Here is a 24,361-nt window from a genome sequence, read left to right on the forward strand (position 1 = left end):
CTCTGTTGAAGTTGGGACGACGACTTATTTCGATGGCCTCACGTACTTTCCAGGGTACGAAGGATTTCTCCCTCGCTATTTTATATAGCTTTAGCTATTTCTCACTCGCTTGTATGACTTAAAACTAGTCGAGTTCCTCGTCAAATAATTACGTGAGTAAACCGATAACATAATAATTAATTTAGTATGTCTCACGAAAGTTACAATAAAACCCTAATATGTCGTTGTGATATGGACACACTCTCCGTGCACATCACGAAGATGCATCCACTTACTCTTTCCTATCGACAGCAAAAGAAAGGAGGACGCGATGCGATACCTCGATGATCCAAAGAGGTTTACATAACTTCACTTCCCTCTATTCGAAGGCCCTACAGAGGTTGCAATCGACGGCATCCTTATACCGATGCAAATCCCAGGGTAGTCTAGCATCAATAGCCTCGTCGCATTTACTATGCATATTTTCCTTTTACATTTAACATAAGGCCTCAAAAACAAAGCGGGGGCCACATTCCCACCCCATATTTAATAATATTTTAATGGAATTATGACCTCTGTACAATAATCCTGTCAAAACTATGTCACGAACAATTTCATTGTCAATTTTATTGTTTCTTATACTCAAGTCATAACCGAGTGAGCCAAGCAATCGGCGTGGTCTCATATATTTTTAGCTTTTATAGCTGTATATTTTCAAAACACACGTTATAAATTCCACTTAAGCAAGATGGGGGCGATAATGAGTTTTATGTCTAATATTATGTACTTATCTGAAAAGTAAGTCTGTTTAGATGCTTGTAGATATGCGTTCTGTTTTGTTATCTGTTTCATTGTGGGGCTCTTCACCACAATAATTTCCCGAAGTACTGCGCATTAAGTATTTTTATTCGAACTTTGTTCTTGGTAGTATCCATTGGCGACGCTGATTGCTTACCATCAGTTAATATTATTCCAAAAAATACTTGTGAAGAATTTCGCAAGTGGTCCTAAAAATTGCGCATAACTGGTTTGCTTAGGGTTATTTCAATACACTCAGTACTTAGCGTGGGGTCAGTAAATATCCTTAAGACCATATCCTAAGGTCCTTGGACATAGGACCATTTACTAGGGCACTTATTAACCTTTGTCTTTGACAGACAACTTACAGTGTAATGTTTACTTCTGTTGGCGTAACAAGCTGATACGAGAGCAATGAGTCTCCCGTAGTCATGGCAAGTGAACTTTCCAATCGATATTGTGACCAGGATCCGACGAAAAATTTTGTGACTATCCCTTCTTACTGCGAATATGTTTCAATGTTTCTGATTAATTTGAAATATTAATACAGATGCTCCGGCAGAATGACAATTAGGGTAAATCAGGCAATCGTGCCCCACAATTCGGAGAATTCAAATAACAAACAGTATTATATAAAACATCTTTATTTAAGTAACTAGCTTTTGCCCGCGACTTCGTTCGCGTGGAATAGTGACTTCCGGCAAATTTTTGGTTTTAACCACATAGTTCCCGATCTCGCGGGATCTCTTCAAAAATGAGATGTGGAAGATCTGTGGAAGACTCTTCAAAAATCAACATAATGAGCTCTGCGTTTGAATTTAATAGATGTATACTCACTTAGGGCATTGAAAAAATAGTTTAAAAACGGACTTAAACTAAAGAAATATTATAATCTTTCCGAACTTAAGATGAAAACTAACTTAAAACTAAAGAAAGCTACGAATTACGAATTTATAACAATTAAAAAAGAAATTATATTACAACCTATCCTCTATGCTATAATAACCAAGCTTAAACTAAATAATTTAAAAGAAACGACGAAATCTAATCTAATTAATTTATAAATTAGACTTACAATTTTATCAAACAAACTAACTACAGTAACTACTAATAATCGATATCAAACTAAACCTACGTTAAATAGTTTAACCAGAAAACCAGGAAAACCCAACTAATAAAATTATTAATTGACAAATACAACGAAACCAATTTAGAATATACGAAACAGCAGGACCACTATTGTTCAATTTCGTACTTATAGTACGGAATTGAACATGCGCTGTATGTCCGGAATAAATTTATTTTTTGATTTTTTGATTTTTGAAATAAAAATCCTATGTCCTTTCTAAGGTTCTAAACTATATCTGTACCAAATTTCAACCAAATCCGTCAAATAGTTGCGGAGATTATTGGTATAAGCATAGAATAGTGTTCGACGTGATTCTTTAATTTGACATAACTTTTTTATTTATGAACCGATTGACATGAAACAAACACTAAATGTAAATTGAAGCATACTACAATATATTCGTGAAAACCGCATCCAACTCGGATCAGCCGTTTCTGAGATTAGCGCGCATAGACAAACAGACAAACAGATAAACAGACAAACAGACAAAAAAAAGTTAATTACATTTTTGGGTTCGACATCGACATAACAATAACCCCGGCTATTTTTTTTATTTTTATTTTCAATGTACAGACAGCACTTTTCTACGATTTTATTATGTATATGTATAGATTAGTCTTAACCTTTGGCTCAATTTGCATAACAAAAACTAAAAAAAATCTTCTTAAACGCAATTAAAACAACTAAGATCAACATTTATTTAAAGTCTAGGGTGGGGCACATTACCCTGATACATCAGTCATTTGTGCCCCAGTAAAACCTCTTATTTTCTTGTCTTTTTTCCTTTCCCTTTTCCTTTATTTTTCCACCACACTTGTTACATTTCTCCGAAACGTTTGAACAGTCTTCATGGAACCAGCCAAAACACTGCAAACACTGAATCCAGTCAGATTTCTTCTTCGTATGGTAGTAAGACTCGAGACACTACACAAGTGTTATCGTTTTCACTGGAACATTCTTCACTAGGTTCACTGAGCTGTAATTCTTCACTTTCCGATGAGGAAGATGAGAATGACACATTCTTCTTACGTTTTGTTGGTGCCAAGGTCAAGTTTTTCTTCTGCGTCTTCTTTTTTTTTCTTTAAAAAAGTTTAGGCTCGTCGCTCACATTAAACGTTCGAGACGTTTAATGTAAGCGACAAGCCTCAATTCATTTTCGTTACCTAATTCAGATGGTCTACCCATGTTCTGCTTGCATTTCCAGCCTTTATGAAGTGTCTTCGTAAGGTTCATGAAGGAATTACGTACGTAAAAAAAACGGCTAGTCTCCCATTTTCTTGCTGGTGACATCTTCTATTGCTCTAATCATGTTTTCTTCCGTCCATTTTCTTGGACATGCAGCCTTTTCTTTTCCCTTTTCCTGAAATATAAAAAAATATTAGAAAACTACAAAATAAATTAAAAATAATTAATACACACATGGGGCACATTATCCGGCACAAATCAGGGCACATTAGCCAAAATATCGGGTAATGTGCCCCACTTGTTATTGATTCAAAGTTTTGCCTAAAACGGAACTTAATTATAGGTATACAAAACTTCAATGTGGTTAGCTATAGGATAAAACTTAAAAAACGGAAGAAAATACGAAACAAATACTTTGACTTGATGTTAGACGAGATACAAAATAAATTCAAACTGTCATACTTACTTGTTAGTTACTTTTTCCACTTAAAACAAAAAAAAGACTGGCACTTTGTTGTTTATATCGCCGCCATATTAGTGTCACGGAACTGTTCGGGTCGAATTAGCGCCAAATTCAAAATGCATTTATGATTTTTACGACTGGGGCGCGTTATCGACTGGGGCACGTTTGCCTGGTTTACCCTATCCATTGAATAGAAGAACTTATACTAAGTCTAATTGAAATCGTTGTTGTTTTCAGAGTAATACTGTATTCCACATGTGTGGGATTGGTTTGCTCCGTGGTACTCATGTTTGTTGTAACATTGGGTATGGGTATCGGTCTCGGATACAACTATTGCTTCGTCGATATGAAAACTAAATATAAATATAGTAATTATGTCTGCTTACTATGTATAATTAAATAAAATACGCTGAAAAAATAAATGTTTAAGTTCAAATAAATATTTAAATTGATTTTCCTACTAAAATACTAAAGCTGATTATTTTATTTTTATAGTACCGGGTCATTACGTTTACCCCCACAATCTTCGCTTTCCGTACTACTACCGTAGATCTGGGGATCAAGCACAAGATCCGGCTAGCGCCGCACAAGAAGAACTAGAAAATGACCAACTAAGGAAAGGACCAATGCGCCCACCAGAGAAGGGACGGCCACACCCTATTTTCGATAGCCCAACAGAGACGGGAATTCCTGATTTGAGGAAAAGACTTGGTTTAATTGATAGAGATTACTCCATTTTCACAAATGGTACAACGGAATTGTTTGATTTCGATAACGAAGAGGAGGTTTCTAATGGTACAGTCGCAGAGGTTGATATTGGAACACAGTTTGATAATATTACTACTACTGCTGCTACTAATACTACTGAAGTTGCTGAATCTACTGAGACTATCACAACTACTGAAACTGTTGAGACTGAAGAGACTACTGAGACTCTTGAAACCACAGATACATCTGATGTTACTGACAGTAAAATCGACGATATGTACAGTATAGACGATCCCACACCAGAGCCTGCTTTCCCAGATGAGAAAAGAAGAGTTAAAAAACTAGTGATCCCTATAAGCGGTTTGGACTTAGTAGGCCTCCTATCGAAACTGGGTGCTGAAAAAAATAACCATTCTCTTCAGATTGTAACAACTTGAATTTTAGATATATACAAGTATTTTTCTATATAACTTTATAGTATTTTACATAAGAATTTTGTAGTATACATATTTTTAATTTTGATTTAATTTATTAATTAATTTATTTTACTATTTTTTTTAATTTTACTATTCTCTTCAGATTGTAACAACTTGAATTTTAGATATATACAAGTATTTTTCTATATAACTTTATAGTATTTTGTATAAGAGTTTTGTAGTCTACATATTTTTAATTTTGATTAAATTTATTAATTAATTAATTAATTTATTAATTAATTTTTTTTTTAATTTTACCATTCTCTTCAGATTGTAACAACTTGAATTTTAGATATATACAAGTATTTTTCTATTTAACTTTATAGTATTTTGTATAAGAGTTTTGCAGTCTATATATTTTTAATTATGTTTTTAATTTTGAGAAGTATTCTGATTTCATTGTACAAGTATTTCCACTACTAATTTTATTTTAATTTTCGAGCTTATGAGAATATACTTTCTATTCTAAATGTATATTTCTTTTTCTTTGTTTTTTTAACATTAGTTTAATAAACACTAAATTGGTAAAAGCGAAATAACGAACAAAAATGATGATCTATTTTTTTTTGGGGGGGGGGGGAAATCATCTAAAGACTTCTCCCGCCTTGGCGAGGCGAGAGGGAGTGTCAGACTCTTACTGACTAAAAATCATCCCGTTCCTTCTCCTGCTTTTCGAGCCGGAGCCCCGGTAAATCCGCTAGATAGTCCGCAGCTCCGGATCAGGCAAATGATGATCTATAAAAATGTTTTATAGTCTATTATTTGCAAAAATAAATAATCATTTTAACAATAACGGTAACTTTTAATACTTCGACAAACAAAGTTTGATTAGTGCCCATAAAATATTTTCCGCCACTCTCTTGTGTTACGAAAGTTTGATCGAGTAACCACATCCAGTGCCGGCGTAAGGGCCACTGATACCTCGGGCGAAAATATTGTGGCGCCCACTTGAGGGAAGCAATATCAAGTGTTAATTTTTTGCGGATCCCATCGGCGGCAGCATCGGCGCCCCCCAGAATTTGTCGCCCTGGGCCATCGGCCCATCACGCCCCTCCCTAACGCCGGCACTGACCACATCTCCGGAAAGATCGTGTTATTCAATGAATTACAAAGCGTTTGGTCCACACAAACACCATCCATATTGGGCGAATCGAACTGTGTTCTAGTCCCTAGTTCAGTAAGATTAATCCATTAAACAAGTTTCTCATATCTCTATATATAAAAATCAATAGCTGTTCGTTAGTCTCACTAAAACTCGAGAACGGGTGGACAGATTTGGCTAATTTTGGTCTTGAATTATTTGTGCAAGTCCAGGGCAGGTCTAAAAGGTGAGAAAAAAAAAATTGTTTGAGGCGGTACAAAGTTTTTCCGGGTCAGCTAGTACTTAATATATATTTGCAACACTGCAAAAACTCTTGTCTATTCTAATTCCACTTAAAAAATTACGTAAATTTTGATATAAATGGCGTACTACGGATTTGACATACTAACAATAAAATGATTTGATAGTTATATCAGAAACCGTTCTCAACTAGTTGAGATTCACGATACTGATGGCTCTGTCTTGGCTTCAGAAGTGAAACCTGTGACGAAGGGGTTTCCCCAGGGATCTATATTAGGGCCTACCCTATTCTTATTATACATATTGTGCTGACATCGTCAAAATAATAAAAAAGTGCAAGTACAGTGAAACCTCGTTAAGTGAGACAGCCAAGGGACCTTCAAATTGGTATCACTTATAGAGGTATTCCACTAACCCAGTGTCTCAGATAACCAGGTATAAATGAATATTTGTCTCATTTATAGAGGGTTCCATTAATGGAGGTGAACATACGGGTTATTTCACATAAAGAGGTGTGATTCTTAAATAAAACAATGTGTTATGTGCACATTATAAATGAATAAGAATAAGTAAATCAACAAACAAAACGATGTTGTCTCATTTACTGAGGTTTATGCATTAAAATTCACTTGCTGTCTCAGTTATAGAGGTAACTAAGATGATAAATCCAAAGGATCGAATCCCAGATATAGAGGGCTGTTTGTCCCACTAATAGAGGTAATTCAGTGCCAATGGGTAGGGACCTCAGTATGAGTTCCATTTGTGGAGGTTTCTCACTTATCCAGGTCCCACTTAACCAAGTTTCACTGTATCATATTTACGCAGGCGACATTCAGATTAACTTGTCCTTTAGGTCTGAGGAGTACGCGAGTGCTGTGAATTTTGTAAATGAAGACCTCGACAGGATAGTGGACTTGTCAAGCGGTAATTGCCTCATCTTGAATCCGTCTTAAACTAAATTCTTGCTATTCGGAACAATAATATGACGATGTGATATGGACTTTCCGTGCACATCACGAAGACGCATCCACTTACTTATTCGTTGGTCGAGTGGTCGCAAGTGCGACTGCCGAACAAGGGGTCTCGGGTTCGATTCCCGGGTCGGGCAAAGTATTACTGGGCGTTTTTCGGATTTTCGAAAATTTCTCGGTAGTAGCACGGAGTCTGGAATTGTGTCCGGGATATGGCAATAGGCTCACCCCCTATTACATGGGACTTATAACACGAAATGGTGAAAAGTGGGCGTACATTGTATAGCGGCATTACGTGCCGTAATGTGCATGTGCACCTCTGCCTACCCCTTCGGGGATAAAAGGCGTGACGTTGTGTGTGTGCATCCACTTACTCTTTGCTATCGACAGCAAAAGAAAGGAGGACGCGATGCGATGCCTCGATGATCCAAAGAGGTTTACATACCTTCACTTCCCTGTTTTCGAAGGCTCTACAGAGGTTGCAATCGACGGCATCCTTATACCGACGCAAATCCCAGGGTAGTCTAGCATCAATAGCCTCGTCGCATTTACTATGCTTGTTTTCCTTTTACTTTTAACATGAGGCCTCAAAAACAAAGCGGGGGCCACATTCCCACCCCATATTTAATAAAAATTTTAATGGAATTATGACCTCTGTATAATAATCCTGTCAAAACTATGTCACGAACATGTCAATTTTACTGTTTGTTATACTCAAGTCATAACCGAGTGAGCCCAGCAATCGGCGTGGTGTCTCATATATTTTTAGCTTTTATAGCTGTATATTTTCAAAACACACGTTATAAATTCCACTTAAGCAAGATGGGGGTGGTAATAAGTTGTATGTCTAATATTATGTACTTATCTGAAAAGTAAGTCTGTTTAGATCCTTGTAGATATGCGTTTCTGTTTCATTCTCTTCACCACAATAATATCCCGAAGTACTGCGCATTAAGTATTTTTATTCGAACTTTGTTCTTGGGAGTATCCATTGGCGACGCTGATTGCTTACCATCAGTTAATATTATTCCAAAAAATACTTGTGAAGAATTTCGCAAGTGGTCCTAAAAATTGCGCATAACTGGTTTGCTTAGGGTTATTTCAATACACTCAGTACTTAGCGTGGGGTCAGTAAATATCCTTAAGACCATATCCTAAGGTCCTTGGACATAGGACCATTTACTAGGGCACTTATTAACCTTTGTCTTTGACAGACAACTTACAGTGTAATGTTTACTTCTGTTGGCGTAACAAGCTGATACGAGAGCAATGAGTCTCCCGTAGTCATGGCAAGTGAACTTTCCAATCGATATTGTGACCAGGATCTGCGAGGCAGGATATACCTTCTTACTGCGAATATGTTTCAATGTTTCTGATTAATTTGAAATATTAATACAGATGCTCCGGCAGAATGTCAATTACCCATTGAATAGAAGAACTTATACTAAGTTTAATTGAAATCGTTGTTGTTTTCAGAATTATACTGTATGCCACATGTGTGGGATTGGTTTGCTCCATAATACTCATGTTTGTTGTAACATTGGGTATGGGTATCGGTCTCGGATACAACTATTGCTTCGTCGATATGAAAACTAAATATAAATATAGTAATTATGTCAGCTTACTATGGATAATTAAAAAAAATACGCTGAAAAAATAAATGTTTAAGTTCAAATAAATATTTAAATAGATTTTCCTACTAAAATACTAAAGCTGATTATTTTATTTTTATAGTACCGGGTCATTACGTTTACCCCCACAATCTTCGCTTTCCGTACTACTATCGTAGATCTGGGGATCAAGCACAAGATCCGGCTAGGGCCGCAGAAGAAGAACTAGAAAATGACCAACTAAGGAAAGGACCAATGCGCCCACCAGAGACGGGACGGAGAAACCCTATTTTCGATAGCCCAACAGAGAAGGGAATTACTGATTTCAGGAGAAAACTTGGTTTAGTTGATAGAGATTACTCCATTTTCGCAAATGGTAGTACAACGGAAGAATATGATTTAGAAAACGAAGAGGAGGTTTCTAATGGTACAGTCGCAGAGGTTGATATTGGAACACAGTTTGATAATATTACTACTACTGCTGCTACTACTACTACTGAAGTTGCTGAATCTACTGAGACTATCACAACTACTGAAACTGTTGAGACTGAAGAGACTACTGAGACTCTTGAAACCACAGATACAACTGATGTTACTGACAGTAAAACCGACGATATGTACAGTATAGACGATCCCACACCAGAGCCTGCTTTCCCAGATGAGAAAAGAAGAGTTAAAAAACTAGTGATCCCTATAAGCGGTTTGGACTTAGTAAGCCTCTTATCGAAACTGAGTGCTGAAAAAAATAACCATTCTCTTCAGATTGTAACAACTTGAATTTAAGATATATACAAGTATTTTTATAGTATTTTATATAAGAGTTTTGTAGTCTACATATTTTTAATTATGTTTTTAACCGACTTCCCAAAAAGGAGGAAGTTCTCAATTCAGCCGGTATGTTTTTTTTCCCTATGTATGTACACCGATTACGCCGAGGTTTATGGACCGATTTGCGTGATTCTTTTTGTCTACGACGTGGAATTTCTCAACTTAAGTCCCATTTCAAATTTGATTCAGATTGGTTCAGTAGTTTTAATTTTATACAATAAGTACATGTCGTCATTTTTTACGATAGTTTATAGATGATCAACATCGATTACTTAAACAGTTTTGGTTCGATTTGCGTGATTCTTTTTTTGTTTGGTAGTATACGACGCGGATTGGCTCATTTTAAGTTTCATAAGATTTTGTTTCAGATTGCTTCAGTAGTTTTTATTTTATTAGCATTATAAGTACTTGAACGACGTGATTTTCACGATAGTTCGTAGATTTGAACATCGATTACTTAAACAGTTCTGGTCCGATTTGCGTGATTCTTGTTTTGTTCAGTAGAGTATACTTTTACGTTGATACTGTGGACACCAGATGAGCATCTGATAATGAGATGCCAGGGAAATCGAGGGTACCTCTCAAATTATAAGTTCTCTATGTTTGTTGTCACAATTTCATAAAACTATTCAACTATTTACATATGTCTGATGATCATCATTTCATGTCAAAAAGCTGATGATGGAAGGCATAATTCCTTAATGGTTAGGAGTTCAAAGAAATTTCTTTCAAAAATATTTAATGAGACTTTACCTTCTATAAGCAGGTTACCTAATAGCTTTAAAGAATATTATTCTGGATCAAGAATAGTATTTTTTAAGGCTATTAGGTAACCTGCTTATAGAAGGTAAAGTCTCATTAAGTTTAAATTGAGGTTTAAATATATAGATGTACTAGCTAATTTTATTCCTTTCGAGTTAGACCTTCAGTATTTACATATAGTCTAGAAGTCGGTGCCACAACCTCATAACAAAATATAACTTAACGAAGTATCGTTAAGTTAATATTAATATTATAATAATAAATTAATATGTATTTGCTTAGGTTTTAATATCATTTTGTTTAATTCTTGTGGCACCGACTTCTAAACTAGCAGTGGCTAGACACAGGCAGTACAATGATAGTTATTTTTTGGATTTTAGTTTAAGGTTTTTAGTTTAGGGTTATTAGTTTTGGGAAGTCGGTTTTTTAATTTTGATAAGTATTCTGATTTCATTGTATGAGTATTTTTAACCAATTTTATTTTAATCTTTGAGCTTATGAGAATATACTTTCTATTCTATTTGTTTATCTCTTTTCGTTTGTCTTTTTAACATTGGTTTAATAAATACTAAATTGGTAAAAGCGAAATAACGAACACAAATGATGCTCTATAAAAATGTTTTATAGTCTATTATTTGCAAAAATAAATAATCATTTCAACAATAACGGTAACTTTTAATACTTCGGCAAACAAAGTTCGATTAGTGCCCATATAATATTTTCCGCCACTCTCTTCAAAGTCAAAGGATTTATTTGCTAACTAGCTTCCGCCTGCGACTCCGTCCGCGCGGATGTCGGTCTTCGCGTGGATGTTTTATTTCTCCATTTTGAGTAACTCTGACAATGACATCTTATAAATATCTATTGGACCCAAATATGGCGAGGCCCATAATAATTAAGGAGATCCCTCTTTTGAGCTACTGCTGTTGAGCTCGCGTTCTGTAGAATAAAACTGAAAAATAAAGATTTTTTTCTTCGTATTTTTCCAGGATAAAAGGTATCCTATTTTATGCCCAGGATAATAAGGTATAATTATACCAAGTTTCATCGATATCGAACCGTTAGTTTTCACGTGATGCCTGAACATACAGACAGACAGACAAAAACATTTTTAATCACATATTTGGGTTTGGTATCGATCCAGTAACACCCCCTGCTATTTATTCTTTCAATATGTTCAATGTACAGAATTGACCCTTCTACAGATTTATTCTAATATTTATTATATGTATAGATGAATGAATGAATGTGTTATAAATGTAAGAGTAGACAAATATAAATCAGAAAGCTCCGAACTGCTAAGCTATCGGGAGTTATACGTGTTATTGTGAGTCAACCATAAGAAATAGACATTTGCTGTCGTGGAATATTTTTTAAACAATTTTAAGGAGAACATTTCCGTCATACATTATTTCTGTGTAGCTTTAACCATTAAGGCTGCACACGCGACCGAAGTTGAAAAAATGTAGTAAGTTCTCCTGTTTTCCCAACATTTCCCTTCACTGCTCTGCTCCTATTGATCGTAGCGTGATGAAAAGTACAGTATACTATAACCTGCCCAGGAGTATGAAGAACAATTGTACCAAGTTTCGTTGAAATCTGTCGAGTGGTTTTTGTTTCTATAAAGAACATACAGACAGACAGACAGACAGACAGACAGACAGACAGACAGACAAAAAAAAATCTGATTGCATTTTTGGCGTCAGTATCGATCACTAATCACCCACTGATAGTTATTTTGGAAATATATTTCATGTACAGAATTGACCTCTCTACAGATTTATTATAAGTATAGATATAGAAGAAGAAGATGAATACAGTTATAAAAGGTGTTACAAAATGTCTATGAATTCAGTATTCAGTCATAATATAATGACATGCAAAATACATATTTATCTTAAATATACAATTATTTCGGGAACTTACATTGCAGGAATACTTTAATGGAATACATCTGCGTAATGCCCTCTTAAAGCGAATCATCAGTAGTTCCCGAATTTTTGTCAAGAAGTTTATTATAAAGGATGCACACGGGAAAACAACTTCGTTTGTACAGTTCCGTTCTCATATTAGGAAAAGTTAATTTGTTTAGAAATCTAGTTTTGCAATTGCAGTTATCTCCCACTTTTTCAAACAACTCAGAGTGAGATTTGGTAAATTTACAGATTCCTTTAATATAAATATAAGTCACGGTTAAGATCCCAAGTTTCTTAAATATGGGCTCGCTGTCATTGCAGCGGTAAGTCCCCTCTATGAGGAGTGGCTAGAGAGGCGCCATGGTGTCCTCACCTACCGCCAGACGCAGGTGCTTACTTGACACGGGAGTTTCGGTAGGTTCCTGTTTCTGATTGGGCGGGAGGGGTGACGGCGAGCAAGCAATAACGTATGTTTTGAGTACACTAGAATAAATTTTAGTCAGTTCAAATAAATTTTTCGAAATGGTTCGAGTTTCGTTGAAAAATATTTTTTTGTGTCGAATTTAAGAAATAATGTGCAAAGTGGTATACCATTTTATAATCCTTATTAAATGCGCCAACTTTGGTGAAATTTGCCACTACTAGCGCCGCACATAATTTATTCAGTACAGTCACTTAAAGTAAGGTGAAAATTTTATTCAGATTATTTGGTTCCTCTAAAACTGACAATGTTTTCCAATATAAAGCAGTTGGCTAAGAATTTATGATTCCATATTACTGGAGCACTATTCAGGATAATTTAAGGAAGACTACAGACGAAAAAAAAAGATGTGTAGCTACAAGAGTAAAAAAATTGGCACAGGGTGTACTTTTTCATGGATAACACATAAGTCCTTGTAATTAAAAAAACTGTAGGACCTACAATTTTTTTTTAATTTTTCTTATACAGATGGAACCTTGCCGATCATCTGGTGCCTATTGGTGGTGATCGTCGACTTCAGAGACAACCTGTATAAGGGGCCGTTCAATTATTACGTAAGCACTATGGGGGGGCGGGGGGTCTTTGCTTTGCTTATTTTGGATGACATGGGGGGTAGGGGAGTCTAGATGATGATTACGTCATCGGTAGTTATTTTCTTTTTTACACGAATGGCAACCCACACATTGTCTTTGCTTGAAAACGAAAAGCATTTTCGGGGATTCCCGCAAGTAATACATACATTTAGTGAACAGTGCGCGGTAATTCCCCTACTCGCTTTAGAACCGAGTAAGGGAATTACCGCGCGCTGTTCACTTGTCTAAATTTCCTCTATCAGTGTATTGTTTCGTTTGGCTGCTATAGCGAGTAGACGTATTGTAAGCATAGTAAAGCAAGTTAACATTTGTGTTACCATTCATTCCATTATCCAAAGTTTAATGTTTAAATAAGATGTCATTTCAAATAGACAAATCCAAGTTATACCAAAAATTGTTTGAAAGTTTTAAAAAATCTCATACAAGTACGAAAGTACAAAATGTACAAAAGTTAGTTAACGAAGTGTGGCGAAATTATAAATTACAAGCAAAATCCGACAAGGAACTAGATATTATTGTATCTAAGAGAATCGAAGAAGAATTGCAAGCAGCGACTAAGAATAAATCCAATTTACTACATTTTTTTCTAAGGTGAGTGACGAAATCATTTTAGGTACCTACTAGAAATATTAGAAATCGCCAAAAAGTTTCTCTTTGCTAATTAGAAAATATTATGGCCTATCTTAAAGTATAGAGGTAATATTCATTATATAGATTTATTTCTTACTAGCTTTTGCCCGCGACTTCGTTCGCGTGGAATAGTGACTTCCGGCAAATTTTTGGTTTTAACCACATAGTTCCCATAGCTATAGGCTGATGATGATGATGATGATGATGAGTTCCCGATCTCGCGGGATCTTTTCAAAAATGAGATGTGGAAGATATTCCAGGGAACTCTTCAAAAATCAACATAATGAGCTCTGCGTTTGATTTTAATAGATGTATACTCACTTAGGGCATTGAAAAAATAGTTTAAAAACGGACTTTAACTAAAGAAATATTATAATCTTTCCGAACTTAAGATGAAAACTAACTTAAAACTAAAGAAAGCTACGAATTACGAATTTATAACAATTAAAAAAGAAATTATATTAGAACCTATCCTTTATGCTATAATAACCAAGCTTAAACTAAATAATTTAAAAGAAACGACTTAAATCTAATCTAATTAATTTATAAATTAGACTTACAATTTTATTAAAAAAACTAACTACAGTAACTACTAATAATCGATATCAAACTAAACCTACGTTAAAAAGTTTAACCAGAAAACCAGGAAAACCCAACAAATAAACTTATTAATTGACAAATACAACGAAACCAATTTAGAATATACGAAACAGCAGGACCACTACAGACAAATAATCATACGACTGATAATACACATTTTCTACAATAGTACCGAAGCGCTCGGCCGATACCCAACCAAATAATTGTAACAAAACCATAGCGCAATCTATTTCGATCCCAACGCCATCTATCGAGGATAAAGACAACTTGGATTATTTATTTATACTCCGTTCGGGCATTTTCTTTGTACTAAAAGTTTAATTATATTGATATAATTTTTTCATACCTTTTTACTATTTGTTAACTTTTTTTCGATGAATTAAAACAATAAGATGAACCGAAGTCGTGTAACGATCGACATAGAATTATCTATACTCCGTTAGAGCGTTTTCTTTGTACTAAAAGTTGTATTATGTTATATTTTTCATTGCTTTTTACTATTTTGTAAAAACAAATTTCCAATGAATTAAAACAATAACATGAACTGAACAATTGTAATTACACCATTGCGCGATCAACGCCATCTATCTACGGAGTATAGGAACAGCCCGACATTGTTCAATTCCGTACTATAAGTACGGAATTGTTAATTCCGTACTATAAGTTCAATTCCGTACTATAAGTACGGAATTGAACAATAGATGGCGCTGTATGTCCGGAATAAATTTATTTTTTATTTTATTTTTATTTTATTTTTATTTTATTTTTATTTTATTTTTATTTTATTTTATTTTTATTTTATTTTTATTTTATTTTTATTTTATTTTTATTTTATTTTTATTTTATTTTTATTTTATTTTTATTTTATTTTTATTTTATTTTTATTTTATTTTTATTTTATTTTTATTTTATTTTTATTTTATTTTTATTTTATTTTTATTTTATTTTTATTTTATTTTTATTTTATTTTTATTTTATTTTTATTTTATTTTTATTTTATTTTTATTTTATTTTTATTTTATTTTTATTTTATTTTTATTTTATTTTTATTTTATTTTTATTTTATTTTTATTTTATTTTTATTTTATTTTATTTTTATTTTATTTTTATTTTATTTTTATTTTATTTTTATTTTATTTTTATTTTTATTTTATTTTTATTTTATTTTTATTTTATTTTTATTTTATTTTTATTTTATTTTATTTTATTTTATTTTATTTTTATTTTTATTTTTATTTTTATTTTATTTTTATTTTATTTTTATTTTATTTTTATTTTATTTTATTTTATTTTATTTTTATTTTATTTTTATTTTATTTTTATTTTATTTTTATTTAATTTTTATTTAATTTTTATTTTATTTTATTTTATTTTATTTTTATTTTTATTTTTATTTTATTTATATTTTATTTTTATTTATTTTTTATTTAATTTTTATTTAATTTTTATTTTATTTTATTTTTATTTTATTTTTTGATTTTTGAAATAAAAATATATCTATGTCCTTTCTAAGGATCTAAACTATATCTGTACCAAATTTCAACCAAATCCGTCAAATAGTTGCGGAGATTAATGGTATAAGCATAGAATGTTCGACGTGATTCTTTAATTTGACATAACTTTTTTATTTATGAACCGATTGACATGAAACAAACACTAAATATAAATTTAAGCATCCCACAATATATTCGTGAAAACCGCATCCAACTCGGATCAGCCGTTTCTGAGATTAGCGCGCACAGACGAACAGACAAACAGACAAACAGACAAACAGACAAACAGACAAACAGACAAAAAAAAAGTTAATTACATTTTTGGGTTCGACATCGACATAACAATAACCCCTGCTATTTTTTTTATTTTTATTTTCAATGTACAGACAGCACTTTTCTACGATTTTATTATATGTATAGATAATTGATTCCGTCAATTGGTCACAAAATACAGGATGTCAGTTTTATACATATATATTATATACCTACAGAAAACTATACTCTATTCAAATAGGTATTTAACAGAATGTAAACAATCTTTATATGTCTTTTTATTGAAATATGTGGTTTAAAATTGTAAACTGTGTAAAATCTGTTGTGATTCATTTAAAAACTCAACCAATATTAAAAAATTGCTTTTCTGTAAATACATAAAGGTGCGTACAAACATCGTGAGGCGTGCGCCGCGAATGGTTCGCACGTATACATGTGCCGTAGCATGCCTCAGGTTGATGTATGCGAGACGAACCATTCGCGGCGCAAGCCTCGCGATGTCTGTACGCACCTTTACAGATATCTGATTTTATAATTGCATATTTCAATAAAAAGACATATCAAGATTGTTTATATTCTTTTAAATACCTACTTGAATAGACTATAACACCCTGTATTTTGTGACCGGAACGATTTGCTCGTTTAAAGATATTAGATTTAAAGCCATAGGGTTTTGTATTTACCATATTTATTGCCATACTTTGTATTTATGTAGCTTAATAAGAGAATCTTTAGCAGAACCCATAGAAAGTTTTTATTTTTAGGCAACCTGTAAACCTGCAGAAAAAACACAAATTACACAGCCAGCTTCAAATATTAAAAAACAGGAAGAAGATAAAATAAAAACCGGTAATGAATCACAACAGCAATGCGAAATTAATAAAAATACAGATAAACAGAGACCAAAACCTTCTCAGGAAGCTATGAAAAATAAGATTGCTCTACTCGAAAAAAATTTGAATGCTTTGTATTCTGCCAGAGATACTATGTCAATCCGTGCTGAAGTTGATAAACAGATCATTAAGTTGCGCGAGGAAATAAAAACAGCAAAACAGTCTTTAAACAGGAAGGTTCAAAACGCAGTTGCCCAGAAGAAACACAGGGATGGTATGAAAAGAAAGTTAGAAGATATTTGTCATGAAAATCCAGAAATGAAAAAAAGACTATCTCTGAGGGATTCAGTGGGACGTCCTAATCTTGAAAGCAATCAACCTTTACTATTGAAAACAATCGCGGATATAGCTTTATTTGGGAGTGCAGCAGATGATAGAAGACGAACGGAATCAATTCGCAGCGTAAAAACTCTTGATGAACTCACACAAGAATTACGTAAAATGGGATTTGACATTAGTCGCAGTGGGACATATCTTCGTTTGATTCCCAGAAAATCTAATTCTGCAGAGGGACGAAGACATGTATCGACAGTCCCTGTTAAGCTCATTCGGGCTCAAACTGATCACCACAAGAGCCACTTAGATAGCAAGTTCGCTGAAACATCAATCCATTATTTAGAGAACATAGCATCCATACTAGGACCAGATCAAGTATTTTTCATATCTCAAGATGATAAAGCTCGAGTCCCTATTGGCGTAACTGCGGCAAATAAGCAAGCACCTCTTCTAATGCACATGGAATATAGAATCAAATTGCCTGATCACGATTGGGTAATCGCTGAGCGTCATAAATTAATACCATCTGTTTATGCTGGTATCAAAATCACTTCCAATATGCTAGGACAACCGCAAGCCGTTGGATATTCTGGACCAACATACATCGCTATTCGAAGTGGAAAGCATAGTTCATCTACTGCTAATACTCATGCTCAGGATTTCGAGACGCTTCTCGAACTTGAAGAGTTTCGACCATTAGCTAAAACTGACCATGGACTAGTAAAACCAGTGGTAATCATGACGGTTGATGGAGGGCCAGATGAAAATCCGCGTTATCAAAAAGTCATAGGGTTTGCTAAACAACACTTTAAGCGACATGATCTCGATGCATTGTTTTTAGCTACCAATGCTCCCGGAAGAAGTGCGTATAACAGAGTAGAGCGCAGAATGGCTCCTCTTAGTCGGGAACTGGCTGGTTTAATATTGCCTCATGACCATTTTGGGTCTCATTTGGATGAACGTGGCGTTACAATTGATGAACATTTAGAAAGATCTAATTTCGAATTTGCAGGAAAAGTATTAGCTGAAGTATGGAGTTCAATGGAAATTGATGGCTATAATGTTAATGCAAAATATGTTGGGGCAGGTGAACAAGATCTTCCTGATTTTCCAGACATTAAATGGTATTCAGAACATGTGCGTGAAAGCCAATACTTGCTCCAAATTGTAAAATGTAGAAATACAGAATGCTGTCGTCCAAGAAGTGGACTATTTAGATTACTAGACAACAGGTTTCTTCCACCACCTGTAAAAGTAAAACAAACAGTTGATGACTTGGTTTTAGATGAAGGAGGGCAATTTCTTAATCTTCCAGTCAATTTAGCTCTACGCTTAAGTGCTTCACTCAAAGATTTCCTGCAAATGCCATACGATTATTTTTGTCCGACGGTACAATTGAGGCTATCAAGTCGAACATGCAAAACGTGTGGTCTTTATCATGCTTCCGTCAAGTCACTAAATCGTCACATCGAAAAGATCCATAAGAAAGTAAACACGCACACTGATAGGAAAGTTAGACCTGTAAGAGTCGCTGCTCGTCGTGCTAATGAACTGATGTGCATTATTCAAAATTTAGAGCACCATGATGTTGAATGGCTCGATGAGAATGACGTAGACATTCCAAAATCGGATGAAAGCGAGCAGACTCACAACACTGAGCAGCAATCGAAGCAATCCAATGTCATCGAAAACTTAGAATCATGGATTCGGGTTTCATGGACTGAAGACTGTTAATTTGAATTTAATATATGTACCAAAAATTTAAAATAAGTTTGTTATGTTAGTAAGATATAATATTTTTGTCCTTTACTCTATGTTGAATACCGTTTCAGTAAAATATAATCTCTATCCTAAATCTATTTTCTTATTTTTCAAATTATAATTATAACATTATAAAATTAAAAAAACAATACATTAATTGACAAATGTTTACGTAAGCATGGGGGGAGGGGGTAAGAGCTTTGCTTACTTTTGCTGACAAGGGGGATGGGGGGGTAAATAATTGCAATAAATCTGCTTACGTAATACTTGAACGGCCCCTAATTGGCTATGAGAAAAACACTCTTTTCTGAGATCAATAGTCCAGTTATTTGGTAACAAAAAAGGGGGTTACCTGGAAAGTTTTCCGGGAGTTTTGAATATAGGTTAATTCATAGTTTTGGGTATGCTCTTTTCGAATTTCAACTTTACCACCTCGTAGCCCCGCCGCTCGCGCCGCCATGTTGAAAAAATGGCGCCTAAAATGGTTTTTTGGGAATATCTCCTTTCCGACGCATTTCACGAAAAAAATATTTATGTACAAAATTAAACTAGAAAAAGTTTCCTACAATTTAAGTATTAATATTTTTTTTTTCATAAAATCAATAGTTTTTGGCGTACAAGCGAAATGACAATGCCAGAATCTCTATAGAGCTTTGCCCCACCAAAAAATATATTGTACAGGCATGCCAAATGTAGCATTCTATTGCTGCTCTATTAGTGATAACTAAAAACATGATTAAAAGCCTTTAGAGGTTGCGGTTTCTATATAAATCTAAGAACAAAATATTACATTTAGGTTAGGTACCAGTTTAGATTAATTGCAGTTATAATGGTAGAAATAATTAAATTAAGTGCTTTATATTATTACAATGCTATCATAGGGTGTTTAGCTATGAAAGGAAGGAATGTCATCACCAATATCACCTTTAGTAATCCTACTTTTAATTCATAGTCATAACGAAACAACAATGTAAACAGAACAGACAGAGCGAATGTCAAATAATGACTTTTTGGACATAACTGACACACGCACGCCAATGACGTTTCGTTACATCTAATCACTAACGTTCAAACACGAAATAATAATTAGAATAATATGCATTCATTATAATATATATTATAAAAAAATAAATTAACTAACAGTATGTATTTATACCAAATTCATATTAAAATCCGTACACATTACATTAATAAATCTTTTTTTATTGAATGACTCTTTGTGTTCCTTGTGCAAGCGTACTAAGAAACGCGATAAATACAGGAAATAGGCCTTAGGTTTTTTAAATTCTTTTTATTTTCTAATTTTTATCCGCAACTTTATCAGAATAATAATTAAGTAACCAAGGGTCTTATTTTCATTGCATAATATTGATTAATTTACATTTCTTGTACATTGATGAAATTAAGTGGGGCAGGATCTGGCATTGTCATTTCCACTTATGTTAATGTCGAATTGTATAAAAAATGTAAGTACATGTTACAAACATGTCAACAAGATAATTCCAGCGAGTTCAGGTTCGGCTAGAAGATCTGGCGAAGAGCTCGATGAGCCCAGTTTGGAGACAGAGGACTTCAGGCGCAGGATGGACACAACTTACCCAGTGTCCCAGAGGACCACCACCTTGCCAACGATTAAGGCCACCATGCAAATACCTCTTAACGGAGAGATTGATCTTGAGGCACTGTTTTCTAAATTAAGGGGACGCAATAGAAACGTCACCTTAGAACTAATCACGTGATTTTTATGATCATCTACCAGTGTTTGCTATGCCAGTTTTTTTTTTATAGATTTTCTTTATTTTATTTTTTGTAATTTGCTCTTTGTTTTGTGAAATGATTATATTGTTTTCCTTTTCTAAATTGGGTTTTTTTTTGTGTGTGAGCACTTAGTACTAACCATTTTCAATGAAGTTTTAAATATTTGTGGAAATCTCATATTAAATATGAGACGCGCGACGCGGCGTCGCCCGCGCACGCACCGCCGCCGACGCCAACCCATTTTGTGGTTTTTTTATGGGATTGTGGCAAACGAGTAGAAAAATCATTTTGATAGTATGCGATCAGTGTGCGACAAAATTATCAATTACTCGATTGCTACAAAAATAGTGCAAAGAAGAAACCCATTCTTCTTTGCACTATTTTTGTAGCAATCGAATTTTATTATTTGGTTTAATAGGAATCATTGTGGTGTCACTGGATAGGTCTTATGATCAGGAAAAATATTTATTAATCGGACTCTTCCCAAATTGTTGTCCGAAAACCACGAGAAGCCTTCAAAGTTAGTGTTAAAGATGTTAACCGCAAATACAAACGTATAATGTTTGAACATGTGAAAAAACTAATGCAAAAATAACGCAAATGAAAGCCATTTATAAAAATGATAATATAGAAAAACATTTATCTTGGAACGTTTGCACTACTGTTTCACTTATTAATTCGTCAACAACTCAACATACATTGGTTATGGAAGAACATTACAATTGTGTGATTTAAGCGAAGCCTTGGTTAAGGAATAGTACTTTTGGACATACCTAGGTCTCCTTTAATACCAGTTGCTAACGATCTATAGTGCCCTAATATGTCGTTGTGATATGGACACACTCTCCGTGCACATCACGAAGACGCATCCACTTACTCTTTGCTATCGACAGCAAAAGAAAGGAGGACGCGACGCGATGCCTCGATGATCCAAAGAGGTTTACATACCTTCACTTCCCTCTTTTCGAAGGCCCTACAGAGGTTGCAATCGACGGCATCCTTATACCGACGCAAATCCCAGGGTAGTCTAGCATCAATAGCCTCGTCGTATTTACTATGCATGTTTTCCTTTTACTTTTAACATGCGGCCTCAAAAACGAAGCGGGGCCACATTCCCACCCCATATTTAATAATATTTTTAATGGAATTATGACCTCTGTACAATAATCCTGTCAAAACCATGTCACGAACATGTCAATTTTACTGTTTCTTATACTCAAGTCATAACCGAGTGAGCCAAGCAATCGGCGTGGTCTCATATATTTTTAGTTTTTGTAGCTGTATATTTTCAAAACACACGTTATAAATTCCACTTAAGCAAGATGGGGGGGATAATGAGTTTTATGTCTAATATTATGTACTTATCTGAAAAGTAAGTCTGTTTAGATGCTTGTAGATTTGCGTTCTATTTTGTTATCTGTTTCATTGTGGGGCTCTTCACCACAATAATATCCCGAAGTACTGCGCATTAAATAATTTTATTCGAACTTTATTCTTGGGAGTATCCATGAGCGACGCTGATTGCTTACCATCAGTTAATATTATTCCAAAAAAATACTTGTGAAGAATTTCGCAAGTGGTCCTAAAAATTGCGCATAACTGGTTTGCTTAGGGTTATTTCAATACACTCAGTACTTAGCGTGGGCTCAGTAAATATCCTTAAGACCATATCCTAAAGTCCTTGGACATAGGACCATTTACTAGGGCACTTAATAACCTTTGTCTTTTACTTCTGTTGGCGTAACAAGCTGATACGAGAGCAATGAGTCTCCCGTAGTCATGGCAAGTGAACTTTCCAATCGATATTGTGACCAGGATCTGACGAAAAATTTTGTGACTATCCCTTCTTACTGCGAATATGTTTCAATGTTTCTGATTAAATTGAAATATTAATACAGATGCTCAGGCAGAATGACAATTATCCATTGAATAGAAGAACTTATACTAAGTCTAATTGAAATCGTTGTTGTTTTCAGAGTAATACTGTATTCCACATGTGTGGGATTGGTTTGCTCCGTGGTACTCATGTTTGTTGTAACATTGGGTATGGGTATCGGTCTCGGATACAACTATTGCTTCGTCGATATGAAAACTAAATATAAATATAGTAATTATGTCAGCTTACTATGTATAATTAAAAAATACGCTGAAAAAATAAATGTTCAAATAAATATTTAAATAGATTTTCCCATTAAAAATACTTAAGCTGATTATTTTATTTTTATAGTACCGGGTCATTACGTTTACCCCCACAATCTTCGCTTTCCGTACTACTACCGTAGATCTGGAGATCAAGCACAAGATCCGGCTAGGGCCGCAGAAGAAGAAAAAGAAAATGAAGAACTTAGGGGTGGACCAATGCGCCCACCAGATAAGGGAATTTCTCCGCAGACATATGATCCTGATTTGAGGAGAAAACTTGGTTTAATTGAAAGAGATTACTCTATTTTCACAAATGGTACAACGGAATTGTTTGATTTCGAAAACGAAGAGGAGGTTTCTAATGGTACAGTCGCAGAGGTTGATATTGGAACACAGTTTGATAATATTACTACTACTGCTGCTACTAATACTACTGAAGTTGCGGAATCTACTGAGACTATCACAACTACTGAAACTCTTGAGACTGAAGAGACTACTGAGACTCTTGAAATCACAGATACATCTGATGTTACTGACAGTAAAATCGACGATATGTACAGTATAGACGATCCCACACCAGAGCCTGTTTTCCCAGATGAGAAAAGAAGAGTTAAAAAACTAGTTATCCCTATAAGCGGTTTGGACTTAGTAGGCCTCCTATCGAAACTAGGTGCTGAAAAAAATAACCATACTCTTCAGATTGTAACAACTTGAATTTTAGATATATACAAGTATTTTTCTATGTAACTTTATAGTATTTTGTATAAGAGTTTTGTAGTCTACATATTTTTAATTTTGATTTAATTTATTATTTTTTTTAATTTTCCCATTGTTTTCAGATTGTAACAACTTGAATTTTAGATATATACAAGTATTTTTCTATATAACTTTATAGTATTTTTTATAAGAGTTTTGTAGTCTATTTTTAATTTTGAGATGTATTCCGATTTCATTGTACAAGTACTTCCACAACCAATTTTATTTTAATTTTAGAGCTTATGAGAATATACTTTCTATTCTATTTGTTTATCTGTTTTTGTTTGTCTTTTTATCATCATCATCATTATCAGCCGAGAGACGTCCACTGCTGAAAAAGGCCTCCCCCTTAGTCCTCCACGTAGAACGACCAGCCACCACCTGCTTCCACTGGCTCCCCGCGACTTCCGGTCCGCGGTCACCACTCGGTCACCTTCCTGGCTCAGCGGCTGTCAGTCCTCCGAGCGACGTGACCTTCCCAATACCACTTCAGCTTGCATATTTTGAGAGCTATGTCTGTAACTTTTGTTCTTTGGCG

General features: G+C 34.2%; 2 protein-coding genes across 7 annotated transcripts in view; both read left to right on the forward strand.

The window, feature by feature from the left end:
- LOC118278989 (uncharacterized) overlaps positions 1-20,997 on the forward strand; it is a 32,525-nt gene extending 11,528 nt beyond the window's left edge. The window contains exon 3 of one of the 2 annotated variants that reach the window (XM_050701682.1): positions 20,674-20,997. In XM_050701682.1, the coding sequence (XP_050557639.1) occupies positions 20,674-20,906 (233 nt within the window). In that variant the 3' untranslated portion in view covers positions 20,907-20,997. The remainder of the gene's footprint in view (positions 1-20,673) is intronic. The other variant, XM_050701677.1, reaches the window with a different exon arrangement.
- LOC118269019 (uncharacterized) lies at positions 461-24,093 on the forward strand. Of its 5 annotated transcripts, none has more exons than XM_050701607.1 (3): positions 461-777; positions 22,902-23,032; positions 23,153-24,093. In XM_050701607.1, the coding sequence occupies exons 1-3, from the start codon at positions 728-730 to the stop codon at positions 23,779-23,781; spliced, it is 810 nt and encodes a 269-aa protein (XP_050557564.1). In that variant the 5' UTR covers positions 461-727; the 3' UTR covers positions 23,782-24,093. The 5 variants fall into 5 exon arrangements, with proteins under 5 accessions (XP_050557564.1, XP_050557558.1, XP_050557562.1 ...); XM_050701601.1 differs by lacking the exons at positions 22,902-23,032; positions 23,153-24,093 and adding exons at positions 3,792-3,922; positions 8,786-10,779 and having other exon boundaries at positions 462-777; XM_050701605.1 differs by lacking the exons at positions 22,902-23,032; positions 23,153-24,093 and adding exons at positions 3,792-3,922; positions 4,050-4,895 and having other exon boundaries at positions 592-777.
- The last annotated feature ends 268 nt before the right edge of the window (positions 24,094-24,361 follow it).

The sequence above is a fragment of the Spodoptera frugiperda genome, chromosome 2, assembly GCF_023101765.2.
Source record: "Spodoptera frugiperda isolate SF20-4 chromosome 2, AGI-APGP_CSIRO_Sfru_2.0, whole genome shotgun sequence".
Taxonomy (NCBI): Eukaryota; Metazoa; Arthropoda; class Insecta; order Lepidoptera; family Noctuidae; genus Spodoptera; species Spodoptera frugiperda.

Bases quoted from the DNA above. Each gene is read 5' to 3' on its own strand.
- LOC118269019 (XM_050701600.1), top strand. From the start codon at position 7,730: ATGTCACGAACATGTCAATTTTACTGTTTGTTATACTCAAGTCATAAC. The intron at 7,924-8,527 runs GTAAGTCTGTTT...TGTTGTTTTCAG, and splicing joins ATTATGTACTTATCTGAAAA to AATTATACTGTATGCCACAT. The intron at 8,659-8,785 runs GTAATTATGTCA...TTATTTTTATAG, and splicing joins GAAAACTAAATATAAATATA to TACCGGGTCATTACGTTTAC.